The following is a 19,036-nucleotide window of genomic DNA, read 5'->3' as shown; positions in this document are numbered from 1 at the left end:
AAACTTATTTAAATAATCATGACTGTGGAAAAAATGTATGGTGCTAGCCAATGCAATTAGAGCATAAAACTGCTTCGTCTAATAGCTAAAATGAAAACAGTTAACACAAAAAAATAGTAATAGTAACTAAAGTGAAGCATAATAAAACGAATTATAAGAAAGAGAAGACACGAGCAGCCATCTGAGACGAAGTTTGCACGCCACACAGTGGTCTAAGTTATACTTACGAACTAAAAAAGGAAAAGCGTTAAGTTTGAACAAAGGAAGTTTTCTTAGGACCCTAAATAACCTATCTCCAATCTTGCCAATAAATGTTACTTTGGACTAGGTAGGCAATTGAAAAGTAAAGTCCTCTCTCGGCAAATGAAAATAATGCCCTACAAGTCACTTATCGTAGCCGTCCTCCTATATGGCGCAGAAGCATGGACCATGACAACATCAGATGAAGCGGCTCTGTGAGTGGTCGAGAGAAAAGTTCTTCGAAAGATTTATGGACATCGCGTTGGAGATGGCAATATGAGCTTTACGCAGACATAAACATAGTCCAGCGAATTTAAACACAGCTGCTACCTGGCTAGACTACGGTATGCAAATTAAAGACGACGCTCCGGCTAAGAAAGTGTTTCTATCGGAATCCGCCTAAGGAAGCAGAAAAAGAGGGCGGCCCCACTCCACTGGAAGCACCAGGTGGAGAACGATTTAAACTCCCTTGGTGTGACCAATTGGCGCCAGTTGGCAAAGTGAAGAAGTGACTGGCGCGCCTTGTTGGACGACCATAACCATTTAAACGGTTAAGCGCCAATTAAGTAAGTAAGTAAATAACCTATCTACTAATTTCTTGTCCCATTCGCGAACATGGAATGGCTTGTTAAGGATATTTTACACGGGCCAGTAGTCTGATGTTCAACCAAAGTTAAAAAGTAATTGGACGAAAATTGTAAGTACTAGAAGAAGAAAAAAAGGGTCAAACAATAAGTGTATCGAAATGATCAGAACGACGAGCTGTGTCAATTTATCCATGTACTTAGTATGCATACTAGCCCTACCCCCATTTCTAGACCATTAATCCATCATACGGATTGAAGTTAAACTAACATATGTAAATGAAGTGGCGATTTGCAGTTGGGTTTCTTCTAAGACTACTTGGGGTCTTTGGTGACACCCACCATGTTCTATATCGTACACTCAGAGAAAAAATCGTTCTAAAACGAACGAAACAAGTTCAAATTTAAGAAAATTCGTTGACAAAAGTCTGCTAAGTACGTTTTTCTTAGCTCGTGACCGATGGGCTTGTTTTAAGAACAGTTTTCCCAAGCACACCGCTCTTATTTTATGACTACTTTGGTATTGATGTGGGAACCTTCTGTGTTCATTTCAAGCACCACTTGGGCTTGATTTATGATTTTTCGTTCTCACGCTCGATCGTCGATTTAACAATTTTCGGTCTCAATTTAAGAACGGCTTGATCATTGGTGGGAGTGGGAAAGTACCATTTATATATTTTTATTAATAAATAATTTGTTTGTCATTAATAAAAAATATTAATAACAAAAAAAAAACTATTACTAAGCCCAAAAGATTAGAAAAAACGCATTGTATGAATTTTTTAATATATTTCTCTTATTGAGAAATTCTTCTTATTGATGATGCAATCAGAATATATATTTAAAATATTTCGTAAGAAGTTTGAGAATTACCTGTGCATATGTGAATAGAACTGAACGAAAAATAAAAGTTAAAGCAAGCAGGTAAGGCTAAGTTCGGGTGTAACCGAACATTACATACTCAGCTGAGAGGTTTGGAGACAAAATAAGGGAAAATCACGATGTAGGAAAATGAACCTAGGGTAACCCTGAAAAGTGTTTGTATGACATGTGTATCAAATGGGAGGTATTAAAGAGTATTTTAAAAGGGAGTGGGCTTTAGTTCTATAGGTGGACGCCTTTTCGAGATAACGCCATAAAGATGGACCAGGGGTAACTCTATAATGTGTTTGTACGATATGGGTATCAAATTAAAGGCATTAATGAGGGTTTTAAAAGGGAGTGGCCCATAGTTGTATATGTGAAGGCGTTTTCAAGATATCTACCAAAATGTGGACCAGGGTAACCCAGAACATCATCTGTCGGGTACCGCTAATTTATTTATATATGTAATACCACGAACAGTATTCCTGCCAAGATTCCAAGGGCTTTTGATTTCTCCCTGCATAACTTTTTCATTTTCTTCTACTTAATATGGTAGGTGCCACACCCGTTTTACAAACTTTTTTCTTAAGTTATATTTTGCGTCAATAAACCAATCCTATCAACATGTTTCATCCCTTTTTTCGTATTTGTTATTGAATAAGGCATTTTTTTCATTTTTCGTAATTTTCGATATCGAAAAAGTGGGCGTGGTCATAGTCGGATTTCGGCCATTTTTTATACCAAGATAAAGTGAATTCGGATAAGTACGTGAAACGTAACGATATATCGATTTTTGCTCAAGTTATCGTCTGCCAACGACTGCCAAATTACAGCTTGCAAAACTTTTAAATTACCTTCCTTTAAAAGTGGGCGGTGCCACGCACATTGTCCAAAATTGTACTAATATTCTATTCTGCGTTATAAGGGCAACCCACCTACGAAGTTTCATCGCTTTATCAGTCTTTGGTAATGAATTATCGCACTTATTCGGTTTTTGGATTTTTCGATATCGAAAAAGTGGGCGTGGTTATAGTCCGATTTCATTCATTTTAAATAGCGATATGAGATGAGTGCCCAGGAACATACGTACCAAATTTCATCAAGATTCCTCAAAATTTACTCAAGTTATCGTGTTTACGGACAGATGGACGGACGGACGAAGGGCATGGCTAAATGAATTTCTTTTTTCGCCCAGATCATTTTTATATATAGAAGTCTATATCTATCTCGATTAGTTTATGCCATTACTGATTACCGTTATGCGAACAAAATCAATATACTCTGTGAGCTCTGGGCCACTACAGCTGCTTGATAGCTTTCGCCAAATGTTGTATTTAACATTGTAGTACACACGAATTGTATCGTTTCTTTTGTTAATTTAAGAACATTGTTCTCATTAAGAGAACATTTGTTCATATTTTAAGACCAGCCGTTCTTTTTTCAAGAAATGGTTGTCAGTTCAGTTCTTTTTGTTTTGAGAACAGGTCGGTCGTTTTTTCAAGAACAAAAAAGTAAGAACATGAAAATCTTGAATTGAGTCCTGTGGTGCTGGATTTTAGAACGGCGTTTTTCTCTAGTGCATGGTTTGGAACAATACGGGGCCATTTTTGGATCACTTAGTGACTGTTTAGTCGCCTCTATCGACCCGGCAATATTCTAGTCTGCTTAATCCGCTGTGGCGCCTAATTTTTGTCTGAGCTATAAGAACAATTGCTGTATAAGAATTTTCTTAAAAATCAAAGAAGACCTCCTCTAGACAGGACCTAGACTTGTTTTTGTTTTATTTTTTTTTTTTTTTGGTTTTTTTTTTTTTAATTAGAGATTGTTCAAATGTACTCAGTAAAGGTACAGGCTTTATTTAAGAGCATGCCACGAAGAAAACTGTAGACTGTTTATACTCAGTTGAGCAGAGCTCACAGAGTATATTAACTTTGATTGGATAACGGTTGGTTGTACAGGTATAAAGGAATCGAGATAGATATAGACTTCCATATATCAAAATCATCAGTATTGAAAAAAATTTGATTGAGCCATGTCCGTCCGTCCGTCCGTCCGTCCGTCTGTCCGTTAACACGATAACTTGAGTAAATTTTGAGGTATCTTGATGAAATTTGGTTTGTAGATTCCTGGGCACTCATCTCAGATCGCTATTTAAAATGAACGATATCGGACTATAACCACGCCCACTTTTTCGAAAAACCGAAAAAATGCGATAATTCATTGCCATTGGTAGATGGGTTGACGTTATAACGCAGAATAGAAAATTGGTAAGATTTTGGACAAAGGGCGTGGCACCGCCCACTTTTACAAGAAGGTAATTTAAAAGTTTTGCAAGCTGTAATTTGGCAGTCGTTGAAGATATCATGATGAAATTTGGCAGGAACGTTACTACTATTACTATATATGTGCTAAACTAGCAAAATTGGATGAAGAACACGCCCACTTTTTAAAAAAAAAATTTTTTTAATTCAAATTTTAACAAAAAATTTAATATCTTTACTGTATATAAGTAAATTAAGTCAAAATTCAACTCCAGTAATGATATGATGCAACAAAATACAAAAATAAAAGAAAATTTCAAAATGGGCGTGGCTCCGCCCATTTTCATTTAGTTTGTCTAGAATACTTTTAATGCCATAAGTCGAACAAAAATTTACCAATCCTTCTCAAATTTGGTAGGGGCATAGATTCTATAACGGTAACTGTTCTCTATGAAAATGGGCGAAATCGGTGGAAGCCACGCCCAGTTTTTATACACAGTCCACCGTCTGTCCTTCCGCTCGGCCGTTAACACAACTTGAGCAAAAACCGATATATCTTTACTAAACTTAGCCCACGTACTTATCTAAACTCACTTTATCTTGGTATAAAAAATGGCCGAAATCCGACCATAACCACGCCCACTTTATCGATATCGAAAATTACGAAAAATGAAAAAAATGCCATAATTCTATACCAAATACGAAAAAAGGGATGAAACATGGTAACTTGATTGATTTATTGACGCAAAATATAAATTTGGAAAAAACTTTGTAAAATGGGTGTGACACCTACCATATTAAGTAGAAGAAAATGAAAAAGTTCTACAAGGCGAAATCAACAGCCCTTGGAATCTTGGCAGGAATACTGTTAGTGATGCAATAAATAAATTAGCAGTACCCGACAGATGATTTTCTGGATCACCTGGTCCACATTTTGGTCGATATCGCGAGAACGCCTTCACATATACATCTAAGGGCCACTCGCTTTTAAAACCCTCATTAATACCTTTAATTTGATGTCCATATCGTACAAACACATTCTAGAGTCACCCCTGGCCCACCCTAATGGCGATATCTCGAAAAGGCGTCCACCTATAGACCTAATGCCCACTCCCTCTTAAAATGCTCAGTAACATCTTTCTTTTGATACCCATATCGTACAAACATTCTAGAGCCACCCCTGGCCCACCCTAATGGCGATATTTCGAAAAGGCGTCCACCTATAGACCTAATGTCCACTCCCTCTTAAAATGCTCAGTAACACCTTTCGTTTGATACCCATATCGTACAAACATTTTAGATTCACCCCTGGCCCACCCTAATGGCGATATCTCGAAAAGGCGTCCACCTATAGAACTAAGGATTACTCCCTTTTAAAATACTCATTACCATCTTTCATTTGATACCCATATCATACAAACACATTCTAGAGTCACCCCTGGCCCACCCTAATGGCGACATTTCGAAAAGGCGTCGACTTATAGACCTTATGCCCACTCCCTCTTAAAATGCTCAGTAACACTTTTCGTTTGATACCCATATCGTACAAACATTCTAGAGTCACCCCTGGCCCACCCTAATGGTGATATCTCGAAAAGGCGTCCACCTATAGACCTAATGCCCACTCCCTCTTAAAATGCTCAGTAACACCTTTCATTTGATTCTCATATCGTACAAACACATTCTAGAGACACCCCTGGTCCACCTTTATGGCGATATCTCGAAACGGTGTCCACCTATGGAACCAAGGATCACTCCTTTTCAAAATACTCATTACCAGCTTTCATTTGATTCCCATATCGCACAAACATATTCTAGAGTCACCCCTGGTCCACCTTTATGGCGATTTCTCGAAAAGGCGTTCACCTATAGAACTAAAGCCCATTCCCTTTTAAAATACTCATTACCACCTTTCATTTGATACCCATATCGTACAAACACATTCTAAAGTCACCCCTGGTCCACCTTAAAGGCGATATCTCGAAAAGGCGTCCACCGATAGACCTAAGGCCCACTCCCTCTTAAAATGCTCAGTAACACCTTTCATTTGATACCCATATCGTACAAACAAATTCTAGGGTCAGCCCTGGTCCACCTTTATGGCGATATCCCTAAATGGCGTCCATCCATAGAACTATGGCCTACTCTCTCTTAAAATACTCTTTAATACCTTCCATTTGATACACATGTCATACAACCACATTCCAGGGTTACCATAGGTTCATTTTCCTACATGGTGATTTTCCTTATTTTGTCTCCATAGCTCTCAACTGAGTATGTAATGTTCGGTTACACCCGACCTTAGCCTTCCTTACTTGTTTTATTTTAATTTTATTCATATACGCCCTAACCACTGTGCGCCACCAAGGTTGCAATTTTACTTGACTTTCATATTTTTTTTTTCGTATTTCATATTTCCACATAACAATGTAAAGTTTTCGTGTTTAAGATCACTTTGATTAAAGCTAACTAAATAAATTAAATAAATTTCTTTATTTATAAAATATGTGTTAGTAATACAAGTTGATGGTGAAAATGTTAAAATACATATAAACTTACTCATTATCTTCCTCCTCCTTCTTTTTGGGCTGGTAATTTTTCGCTAAGCGGCTGCAAGTAAAATGAAAAAGAAATATATTTGAATACTCAGCGGAATAAATTGCTGTAAAACATGTTTAATACAAATTTATTTTAATTGTTTGTAATAGAGAAAATATTTTTTTTTTAAGTAAGAAAAATTCAAGTGAAATTTGTATGCAAAAAAACGCAACTCGTGTGCTCATCATCAAAAAATTGTTATAAGCATTTACCTTTTCTGCCAACTTCCACAATAGAGTGGATCGAAGAAAAAGTTGTAAAAGACCTTCCCTAAATATGAGGGTCTTGAAAAAAATAAATGTTCTTTCGTTTATCCTTGCGATTGTTTTTTGATGGTAACTAGTTATTTGACATCCGATTTTCAAAACTGATATGTTGGTTTTTGGTCTTGATAAACTCTATATGCTTCAGCCTACTGCCTGCAAGTTTTACGAGAAATCGTTGCTCAAACCTCAGGCGATTGTGAAAAACCACATCTCGGTCGACTTCGAGCGTATTTTTTTATCGTAGAAAGATATGGCACGTTGGGAAAGTCAGACCTTAACTTCATTTATGAAGCTAAAGAATGCCGTTAGTTCCAGAAATGCAAAGGCCTTTTCAAACTTGCCATATCTGATACTTTTGCGATGAAAAATGCGCTCGCAATCGATCGAGAGGGTATGAGTGACAATTGGCTGCCTTGGGAGCTCTGAACGCCGATTTCTGGAAAAAGTTGCACGAATCTCAAAAAATTTAAATAATATTATGTGTTCGTTTTGTACTAGGAATATATGGGAAAATATTTAAAGGCTATATTGGATCGCCCTTTAAAATGCGATGGCCAAATAACCCACAAACCTGTCGCAGCTGGAAGCGTCCGGAAGCGGAGGAAACGGTTGAGCATATGTTGTGCGAATGCCCAGCACACTGTCGAAGCAGAATAAAGTTTCTTGGAAAGCCCGTTTTCGAAAGCCTCCCAGAACTCAAGGTTGTTAGGCCGGCAGAGCTTCTCAAATTTATAAACTCTACGGGATGGATATAGGGGGGCGCGTTTCCCTGAAGCGCTTGAAAATTCTTATCAGTCTTCTTGCAACACGCTTTCATTGGTTAACACACGAGTTGTGGTATCAAAACGGCGCATGAGCGCTAATTGGAGTAAATTGGGACTCGCCGCTCCAACCAACCAACCCATAAATGTGTAAAAGCTTAAAGTAAAAATTACTGTAGCTCTGCCAGACTATAGAAGGCGGCATACAAGCATAAGCGGGGAAGTATTGCGCGTTGATCTTTAAGTGTAAATTTGTGAAAAAAGTTCATTTGAAGTGTTTCTTATCAAAACGCAATAAGTACACATACAATTTTTTTCGGGTTCTGATAAATTCACATTCCCCTTTCAGTATCTTCAAGATAGCAACTGAAAAGTATAAGGATGATTAGTCTAAACTAGTTAAAACTCACATTTAAAAGTTGTGTTTGTACTAATACATAACATTTTTTGATTATATTTTCTTAATTTTCTCGATCCTGTCCGATTTTAATTATTGGCTATTGGTTTGGAGCTCCTCTTTAGTGATTCTTTTCTACTAAAGTTGAACTGCAGATCACATTATTGACAAACTAACATTTCGAATGTGTCTTGCTTCGTAGGACAAAGGCGTAAAAAAAGAGTTTCACCCTAATGTGCATACATATTTAATTGTGCGTTATCTTGATTAATTTATGCAAATTTATATACATATTTCCATATATTTTCTAATGCCTTAGCATATACCACAAAAAATCATAAGTTAACTTGCAAAAAGCAAATGTGCATGCGCATGCGTGGCGCCAATTGTGTTGTGTGTTGTTGATGAGCATCAGTAGCGCTATTCGCTGTGCGCATGCGCGCGCCCGCATGACATGAATCTTAACAATAACCAGATATGCATAGACATCAATATAAATCAGTTAATGATGGATGGTAAATGCTTGAACGAGTAAGCAATCGAACTGAGTGAATATTTGGCAGTGGATGGATGGTTCGTGTTTATTTGGTTGGATGATTAGCGAGTTGTTGCAGAATTGGCAAAGAAGCCAAAATCGTGATTTAATTCAGCAAATTATTTTCACTGTCAAATGGCAATAACAAAGTAAAGAAGAAAGCCCGTCTAGAGTGTGGAGGGTTTGGGGTTTTTATTAAGACTGATGATGGACCAATAACAAAAGTATGGCACTCTGTCAGATTGTATTGATGTCAGATTGTATTGCTTCTATTTCTATACCTCTTGAACTAAATATTTTCCAAGTGAAATGCAGTTAACGGCCAAATCGATTTGGGAAATACAATCGAGAAAGCTTCGAATAAGACCGATCAACTAAATGAGGGTTCAAATAAAATGAATGTCTGCTATGACTGTACCATTAAAGAGGTTAGTGAAGCTGTTGTCTTGAAAACGGCAGGGACTATTGACAAAAATTACGATACCTGTAGATATGCAGATATATGACTTTTCTTTCAAAGCACTCTTTCGATCTTCTTGAGCTTCTTCTTAGATACTTATATACAAGCCTACTTAGACTTCTTAAACTTGGTTTCAGTTCCTCATTTCATAGCGTTGAGAGAACGGATTCGGTTGGAGATTTATTTGATAAAACGAAAAGTATCACTGAAGATGGCACAACGTGGAAAGAAGTTACCCTCCAAACAAATTTTGACAAGGAAGAAGGAAAATCATGTCAAAACATATTTGCAGTTTATCCCAACTGTTCCTCTCTTGCTTCTTTAAGAGTGGAGGTCGCAAATGGTGGAAAAGTCATGTTTTTTTTTTTTATTTAATAATTTAGGAAAAGTTTAAACAACGTGACATTAGGACAAACAAGTCGACAGCTGTCTTGATTATACCTTGTAATCTATTCAATTAGAACCCGCACTTTCATTATTTATTAAAAAAAATATTTTAAAACGAGTCAAGAACATTTTAGCAAATGCCAACATTCAACTTTAAAAATCAAAAATATTTATCTAATCCGCAGTTAAAGAGTTCAAATGCGTTCAGTTGTGACTTTGATGTTGTGGTTGGAGTGTGGTTTGGGACAAATGCTCACCATAAGATAATCATGGGAATCATTTAAAAAAAAAAAAAAACACATCTAATCTGCATATTTTGCGTGAGAAAAACAGTCACAGAAATAAAGTAGCTAAAGAGATGCATAAAAACAATGCACAATTCAAATCATAGACATGTCACAAGTCAAGGCAACAAAAAGACGGTAACAGCGATAATATCGCAACGTTGGAATGCTTCTCACATCAAGCTATGAATAAGCATTGCGCAAATACAACATAAGCAAATTTATATACACACATATATGCATACAGTAGCGAACACGAAAATAGCAGTAACAATTTTTAGAAAATTATATCAATTACATTCTTTTTTGTTTTCGATAATTTAAAGAAAAGATTGATTGAATTGGGTAACTACACTGAAAGAAAAAAACTGGTAAAATCCACCGAAATGTCTGACAATTTTTATCCATCGCAACAAAAGATGTTGAATCAACTGCGCACAAATCGTTGATTCGTAATTGACCGTTTTAGTAGTGAAATGAACAATAGAAGTTGTTGCGACAGCTTTGTACGAAAGTACCTATGTTGCGGCATTTGCAAGGCAGATGAATGTTCACTGAGATCTTTTCGTGGCAGAAATACACTCGGAGTGTTTGCCGAACAGTGCCGAGGGGCGACCCCGCTTAGGAAATTTTTCTTCTAATTGAAAAACCTTATTTCTAAAATTTTTATGTCGCTTTACCCAGGGTCCTCGGTGTGGTAGACGGAGCACGCTACCATCACACCACGGCGGCCGCCATATGCATACGTAAATATGTGCATACACATAGTGCACAGCATACATAAGTACAAAGTAGAGAGCGCAGTGAGCGTAAAATTCTCTTTGAAATTTGCTCATGTATTGACTGTTGATCGCTGTTGAAATGACCAGTGAGATCAGTTGTGTTAACAAAAAAATCAGTTAGATTGATTAGGAATCTGTCAATTTTACAGAATTTTGTTAACTTAAGAGCGACAATTTCTCTTCTGGTGAAATGACTAAACTAATTTGTTCGCTTGACAAAGAACTCGGTCGAATTAACCATAATTCGATCAATTTCACCGAATCTCCGTTAAGTCAAGAACAACAGAACCGATTTGTTGATTTTACTAGCACGATTTCTTTTAGTGTAAAACTACGCAAGCCAATTTCAAAAGCGTTTTCAAAAAATTTCAAAAATTCTAGATGTCTGCATGAAAATTTCGAATTTCTTACAAGCTATGCGCTCTTCGTATGGAAGAAATTTACATGAAACGCCCTTCGGAAAAACTATCAAAACACAACGCGAATTTCAAAAGACCTATAATTTCGTCTATGTTAAGCCAAAACTGATTGTGCTACAAAACTGCATACTTCTTAAACTCTAAATAAACAAGTAAGAAAGTCTAAGTTCGGGGTGAAACCGAACATTACATACCCAGCTGTGCACTTGAAATGCTGTTGTTGTTTACTTTGTGTGGTTAATAGTGTTATAAGGCTGCGCAATAATACATATATGATTCCATTCTGAACTCATTTTCGTTCAAAAGAAGTAAAAAGGATACAGAGTCTACCGCTAATAAACTTGAGAGGGTAAAACTGCAGATTAACAATTGTAGCTATGAAAAAAATGTTTATGCCAAATTTCGTTCGGATTGGAAAACTTTTGTTCGACTTATGGCATTTAAAGTATTTTGGAAAGAGTAACAAAAAAAGAGGCGCATTACGCCCATTTTCCTAATTTGTGTAAGTTTTGTTCTTGGCTCAACTATACCACTACTGAGGTAGAATATCAGTAATGCCATAGTGTTGGGCGTGGTGTTTAACCGATTTTGATTATCTCCACTCAGTCTATATAATTTGGCAAGGATAGCGTTTCTGCCAAATATCAATGTAAAATTTTTAACGGTTCTAGATTTACGACTTGGTAAAGTTCCAAATTTTTTTCTTCTAAATGTGGGTGGTGCATGTAGTAGTTTAATGTGAATTAATATTAGTTATTTATAATAATGCGACTGAAGAACATAGGATGAGGTTGAATGATAATAGATTGCAAGTTTTTGTGCATAATCATTAAAAAATTAAAAAATTTGTATTCTGCAGAATATATGTTCAATATATAATTGTACTCTGCCTAATGTACATATGTCCAAGTTGTTGATAAGGAATGAAAAGTTGATTCCTTTATTTGCTTGAGGGTGATATGAAATTGTAGCGCAGTTTCGGCGTCGGATTCGTGGTGGGAGAGAGACTGTCACCAAGTTCTGGCGTTCACGCCTGTGGACGAGCGTCTCGCCACTATCCGAATAAAAGCAAAATTTTTTTAATATATCATTCATCTGCGCCCATGCGCCGTCAGAGGAGAAAGACGATGAGGTGAAAGACACTTTTTATGAACAATTAGAACGCACATACGAGCGCTGTCCGCGTCATGATATAAAAGTCGCGCTTGGAGACTTTAACGCCAGGGTGGGCAAAGAAGGTGTTTTTGGCCCTACAGTCGGAAAGTTCAGCCTACACAATGAAACTTCTCCTAACGGACTGAGGCTGATTGACTTTGCCGGCGCTCGAAACATGGTCATATCCAGCACGAGGTTCATGCATAAAAAGATACAACAAGCTACATGGCTGTCTCCTGATTGAAATACTCGCAATCAGATCGATCACGTTGTGATACACGGATGGCATGCCTCCAGTGTTTTAGATGTGCGTACGATCCGAGGACCTAACATCGACTCGGACCATTATCTCGTTGCAGCCAAAATACGCACCCGCCTCAGCGCGGCTAAAACCAAGGAACAAAAAATACAAGGAAAGCTAGACGTCGAAAAGCTTCAATCACAACAGACTGCCAATGATTTCGCAACACGACTCTCACACCTGCTCTCTGAGAGCACAACTCAGCCTGAAGGAATACAGGAGCAGTGGAAGCATATCTCCAAAGCACTTCGTACTACCGCCGAGGAAAAAATTGGTTACCGGCGGCCGCGAAAAAACAACTGGTACGATGAAGAATGCCGAGTTGTAATCGAAAGAAAAGATGCTGCCTACAGGGCTACGTTAAAAGCGAGCGCAACAAGAGGAGTGTGTGAACGCTTCGTGAGTTGAAAAGGGAAGCGAGACGCCTTTTCAGGAAGCAAAAAGCAGAAGCATAAAGGCGTGAGTGCTAGGAGCTTGAGCTGCTAGCCACCAGGAATAACGCCCGAAAATTTTACCAAAAAATACGGCGACAGACGGAAGGTTCTAAGACCGGGGCAAACTCTTGTAGGAACGAAAACGCCGACCTTGTAACTGACGTCCAGAGAGTGCTTAAATTATGGATAGAACACTTCTCTGCTCTTCTAAATGGAGGCGGCGTTTCATCGCGCAGAGATGACGAACCCGATCCCGCAATCGATGATGATGGAATATATGTCCCCCCGCCCGATTATGACGAAGTTAGAATAGCAATAACCAGATTGAAAAACAACAAGGCCGTGGGCGCTGATGAATTGCCTGCGGAGCTATTCAAGTACGGCGGCGAGGAGTTGGTAAGGTGCATGCAGCAGCTTCTTAGCAAAATATGGGCGGGCGATTGCATGCCCGACGATTGGAATCTAAGTGTTCTTTGCCCAGTCCACAAGAAGGGGGATACTGCAAAATGCACCAACTATCGTGGAATCAGCTTTCTTAATATCGCATATAAGGTCCTTTCAAGTGTATTGTGCGAAAGATTGAACTGACCTGCGGCTTCAGACCTGGTAAATCTACCATCTAGCAGATTTTCACAATGCGACAAATCTTGGAAAAAACCCGTGAAAAGAGAATCGACACACATCACCTCTCCGTCGATTTTAAAGCCGCCTTCGACAGCACGAAAAGGAGCTGCCTATATGCCGCTATGTCTGAATTTGGTTTCCCCACAAACCTTATACGGCTGTGCAAAATTACGCTGAGCAACACCATCAGCTCAGTCAGAATTGGGAAGGACCTCTCAGAGCCGTTTGAAACTAAACGAGGTTTCAGACAGGGTGACCCCCTATCGTGCGATTTCTTTAATTTGATGCTGGAGAAAATTATACTAGCTGCAGAACTTAACCGCACTGGAACAATATTTTATAAAAGCGTGCAATTACTGGCATATGCTGATGACATTGATATCATCGGGCTAAACAACCGCGCTGTTAGTTCTGCTTACTCCAAACTGGAAAAAGAAGCGGTAAAGATGGGTTTGATGGTGAATGAGGACAAAACGAAGTACCTGCTGTCATCGAGCAAAGAGTCAGCGCATATGCGCCTTGGCAACCACGCTACTGTTGGCAGCCATAATTTCGAAATAGTAAAAGACTTCGTTTATTTGGGAACCAGCATCAACACTAGCAACACTGAAATCCAGCGAAGAATCAATCTTGCCAATAAATGCTACTCTGGACTAGGCAGGTAATTGAAAAGTAAAGTCCTCTCTCGGCGAACGAAAATCATACTATACAAGTCACTTATCGTACCCGTTCTGCTATATGGGGCAGAGGCATGGACAATGACAACAGCAGATGAAGCGGCTTTGGGAGTGTTCGAGAGAAAAGTTCTTCGAAAGATTTATGCACCTCTACGCGTTGGCGATGGCGAGTACCGAAGAAGATTTAATGATGAGCTGTACCAGCTCTACGCAGACATCCACATAGTCCAGCGAATTAAAACGCAGCGGCTGCGCTGGCTAGGCCATGTTATGCGAATGAAAGATGATGCTCCGGCCAAGAAAGTGTTTCTATCGGAACCCGCCTATGGAATCAGAGGTAGAGGGCGAACCCCGCTCCGTTGGAAGGACCAGGTGGAAAACGACTAAAACTCCCTTGTGTGACCAATTGGCGCCGGTTGGCGGAGCGAAGGAGCGACTGGCGCGCCTTGTTGGATGGCCATAGCCGTTTAGACGGTTAAGCGCCAATTAAGTAAGTAAGTAAGATATGAAATTGTTATTGATTCGTGTGATGTTAATGATTTATTAAAATGAGTTTTAAATATGATTTTAATTTAAATATCAAAGAATTGATATTTGGGAAAATATGTCAATAAAAATTATTGTAAGAAATCTTTTCCCTACAGTGCACACGCCTATATACCAAAAATTTTTGGAATTTATAAGCAAACCAAATTTCATTAGCTTACCGGTATTCTTTTTGGAATTATCTAATTTTTTCCTTTTTCTAAATTTTGATATCGAAAAGGTGGGCATTGTTATCGTCCTATCTCGCTCATTTTCAATACCAAACCTATATGGGTCCAGATAAGCGCATATACCGAATTTGGTAAAAATATCTCAATTGTTTATGCCTTTTATTCTAAAATATAGTGAAACTTTTACTTAATCGCATGTTAAAAAACGTTCAATAATAAAGATGACTAAGAGAAACAAATATGTATTTTAAAACACTTTTAAAATTACTGCTACAATAACAGCATGTATTTTAAAATAAATTTTTACCGCTTGAGAAATTCTCATAATCAATGCTGAGATGATTGACAACTTGAGCTACTGCATTAAAATGTTGGTGAATGAAAGTCTGTATGATGGCTAGAGGCAACAATCCAAAAAAAAAAAATCGAAGGTGAATGGTGAGAAGCGGATGTATTGATTTTGTTTGACTATCATAATTCAAATTGGTTTGGAGTTTGGAAACATGTTATATTTCATTATTATACCAATCTGTACTTGTACACAAGGTATTATAACTTTAATTGGATAACGGTTGGTTGTACAGGTATAAAGGAATCGAGATAGATATAGACTTCCATATAAAAAAAAAATCATCAATGACGAAAAAAAAATTTGATTAAGCCATGTCCGTCTTGAGCAAATATTCAGATATCTTCACCAAATTCGGTATAAGGGCTTATCTGGATCCAGAATAAATTGGATCTGAAAATGAGCGACATCGCACGATAACCACCCCCACTTTTTCGCTATCGAAATATAGAAAAATGGAAAAAGTTAGAGAATTCGAAAACGAATACCGGTAAGGTAATGATATTTGGTAGGTGGATTGGTTTTAAATGCAAAACATAAATTCCAAAAAGTTTGGAATATGGCGTGGCACCAACCACATTTAGAAGAAGAAAATTTGGAAGTTTAACAAGCCGTAAATCAAAAGCCGTTAAAGATATTACATTGAAATTTGGCCAAGACACTATCCTTGCCAAATTATATACACTGAGTGAAGATTATCAAAATCGGTTAAAAACCACGCCCACTTTTCCTAAAGGCCTAACCTTAACAAAGTTTTCAATAACTCTATGGTATTTAACTACATTTGACTGATTTTCTACTTCAGTAGTGGTATGGCTGAGCTAAGAACAAAACTAATTTTGAAAATGTGCTTGACCCGCCCCTTTTTTGTTACTCTTTCCAAAATACTTTTTAATGTGATGGTGCGGTGACATAAGGTCAACGGCCATAAGGTCAATTGGCCTTATTACCACTTTGAATGGCAACAAGTTTGATTGAAACTTTGCACACGTATCAAGGCTCGATGGCAATGCATTAATGTGATGGTGTGCTGACATAAGGTCAACGGCCATAAGGTCAATTGTCTTATTATCACTTTGAATGGCCATAAGTTTGATTGAAACTTTGCACACGTATCAAGGCTCGATGACAATGCATTTATGTGATGGTGCGGTGACATGAGGTCAACGGCCATAAGGTCAATTGGCCTTATTACCACTTTTAATGGCCATAAGTTTGATTGAAACTTTGCACACGTATCACGGCGCGATGACAATGCATTAATGTGATGGTGTGGAGACATAAGGTCAACGGCCATAAGGTCAATTGGCGTTATTACCACTTTGAATGGCCATAAGTTTGATTGAAACTTTGCACACGTATCAGGGCTCTATGGCAATGCATTAATGTGATGGTGTGGTGACATAAGGTCAACGGCCATAAGATCAATTGGCCTTATTACCACTTTGAATGGCCATACGTTTGATTGAAACTTTGCACACGTATCAAGGCTCAATGACAATGCAATAATGTGATGGTGGGTTGTGTCAGGTTAACGGACATAAGGTCAATTGAACTTATGACCACCCCAAATGGCCATAGATTTGAAATTTTGCACATAATGCGAAGAAGCATACTGGAGCCCTTTTTAACACGCTTTTATTAGCTTGGCCTGTATCTATCTATGTATCTATGTATCCATGTATGTATGTAACGGAATGTGGAGTGGAGCCGAGAGCCCCGGTAATGCAGAGCTCCGAGCTCCGTTGCACCCTTTGAAGCATTTTAAGATAGGTACTTTTAGCTAGTGCAGGACACCAGACCAAGGCACCATAAAGAAGAATCGGGCGCACAATGGCTGTGTAAATCCAGTAGGTCACCTTAGGGGAGAATCCCCAGGAGGTGCCAATTGCCCTCTTGCAGGTGAACAGATCTGCTGCTGCCTTCTTGGATCGCTCCACTATATGGTCACTCCATAATAGCTTCCTATCCAGAATGACTCCCAAATACTTGACTTGATCGCTAAACGCTAAGAACGTACACCAAATTCTTGGCGGTGTAAGATTTGGTACTTTGTACCTCCTCGTGAAGAATACAAGCTCGGTTTTATCCGGGTTGACTTCCAAACCTGTGGCGGGTTGTACTCCTGGAGCAGCGCCAGGATGTCAGCTGGGTCCGTTGGCGTCACTGGAACCCAGGCTCTAGCCCTTGGTCGTGAGGGGATATCACGCGCCGCCACTACCTTGAGGCGCGCGCCCGGATATACCACCCCTATCAGCGTGACGGCGGCCTTATAGGGGTTGACCCACCTGGCGTCGTCACAGGCAATTAGCTTGACATTGCCCTGAAACCACCCTGCATCGGTGTAAGATGGCGGTGGACCAGGGTTGTATTTTTAACCTTAACGGCCACCGTAGTGAGCGCGGCCTCGATCCACTTACACTGTTGTTTCGGTATCCTGCCATCTTCGCTGCTCTCGTCTATAATGCCAATGATCTGCCGACCGTTGGCAATTTCTGCGAAAGACGCGTCCAGCCCCCCTGCGTCTTGGCCCTTTTCGGTGCCGTGGGGTTGGATTCATCCATGGACCGCTGGCGTTTCGAGGATTCATCACTCTCGACTAAAACTTTTAAAATTACTTGAACTAAAAAATTAAAAATAAATAATAGTTTTAAAAAACTAAAAAAAAAACAGGCTTTTATAGCTAACCGAACTAAAAAATAGAAAATAATTTTCAGTTAAAAAGAGTTTATATAACAGTAGTAGAAGGTCAAACAATCATTTATAGTTAATCACCTCAAAATAAAATTATAATAAAATTTAAGTTATTAACAGAATAAAATAATTCACAGTAAAAAGCGTGGGTGCATTTGACTACATTTAATATCTTTCCTTTCAGATAGTTGCCAATAGAATGATTGTGACATTCAATATCAAGCACCCACGCTTTTTACTGTGAATTATTTTATTCTGTTAGCACGACGCCAATTAGAAGAGAAGTTCGGATCTCCTCAAAGCCTTGAGGTATATCAAAAATACGAGAAATGTTTTAATTGAAACACTCTAATGTACATATAAAAGATAATTTTATAACCTTCGCAATAATTGAATCAAATGACATCGCAAATACTGGTGTTTGGTAGCACATATGATAAATTTAGGTATGTATGTATGTTCACACGTTCTTGGCCCAATTAAATTTGCAAATAGATGCAGAAATGTTATGAACGTAAATATAAACCTTAGCAAGTGCATGCATAGAAACAATTATAATGTATTTTGTACCATAATTATCAACACGTAAAGTTTGATTGCAGAGTTGGGGTTGGCTGTTATTCCTTTAGTATTCTTTTATGTTATCTTTAGGGTTGATATTTTTTGAGACGCCTGGAGGAACCGGAAAAAAACATTTTTGTGTAATTTGATATTAATTGATGTAAGAGCAAAAAGATAAATCAGTATGGCAGTTGCTTTCTCAGATACGGCGGATACCCTTTGTGTAGTGGATGTACAACTCGGCATTTGAATGACCACTGTCTGCAAACATCTGATACACCGATGTGCAATATAAGCAAACGGTCAGGCGAAAGTGGGGGTGTGCGATGTGTGCACCATGACTCATAAACAGTCGCTGCAAGTTTTAGACCGAACCCTTAAGAATTTAAGGTGTAATGATCGTCCCAAAGGTGGTGCTTTCCTGTTACTTGCTGGAACAGCCGCAGTTGAAGTAAATGCGTGCTTTTTCGTCTATAGACGGCATTTTGGCGGAAACACTTCAGCAGCAGCTTTTGCGAACCAACTTCCTGAAATTAATTATGGCAAAATTCCTATTTCTTTACCAACAGATTTGATTTCTTTTCCTGCAAGTGTTTGAGAAGTTATGGCATCACCTGAAGCTTTAATAGCTAATGTTTCTTCCAAATATTGAATCTATATTTACAAACTATAAATAAAAAAAATAAA

At 38.4% G+C, this 19,036-nt stretch overlaps 1 protein-coding gene across 10 annotated transcripts in view; it reads right to left on the bottom strand.

Moving 5' to 3' along the window:
- The window catches only part of Cip4 (formin-binding protein 1-like Cip4), a 142,258-nt gene that overhangs the window by 40,877 nt on the left and 82,345 nt on the right, over positions 1 to 19,036 (bottom strand). For all 10 annotated transcript variants that reach the window (XM_067787826.1, XM_067787827.1, XM_067787830.1 and 7 more), the window contains exon 3: positions 6,509 to 6,559. In XM_067787826.1, coding sequence (XP_067643927.1) covers positions 6,509 to 6,559 — 51 coding nt within the window. The remainder of the gene's footprint in view (positions 1 to 6,508; positions 6,560 to 19,036) is intronic.

The sequence above is a fragment of the Eurosta solidaginis genome, chromosome 5 (genome assembly GCF_040869045.1).
Source record: "Eurosta solidaginis isolate ZX-2024a chromosome 5, ASM4086904v1, whole genome shotgun sequence".
Taxonomy (NCBI): Eukaryota; Metazoa; Arthropoda; class Insecta; order Diptera; family Tephritidae; genus Eurosta; species Eurosta solidaginis.
This window is presented reverse-complemented; position numbering and strand designations above follow the sequence as displayed.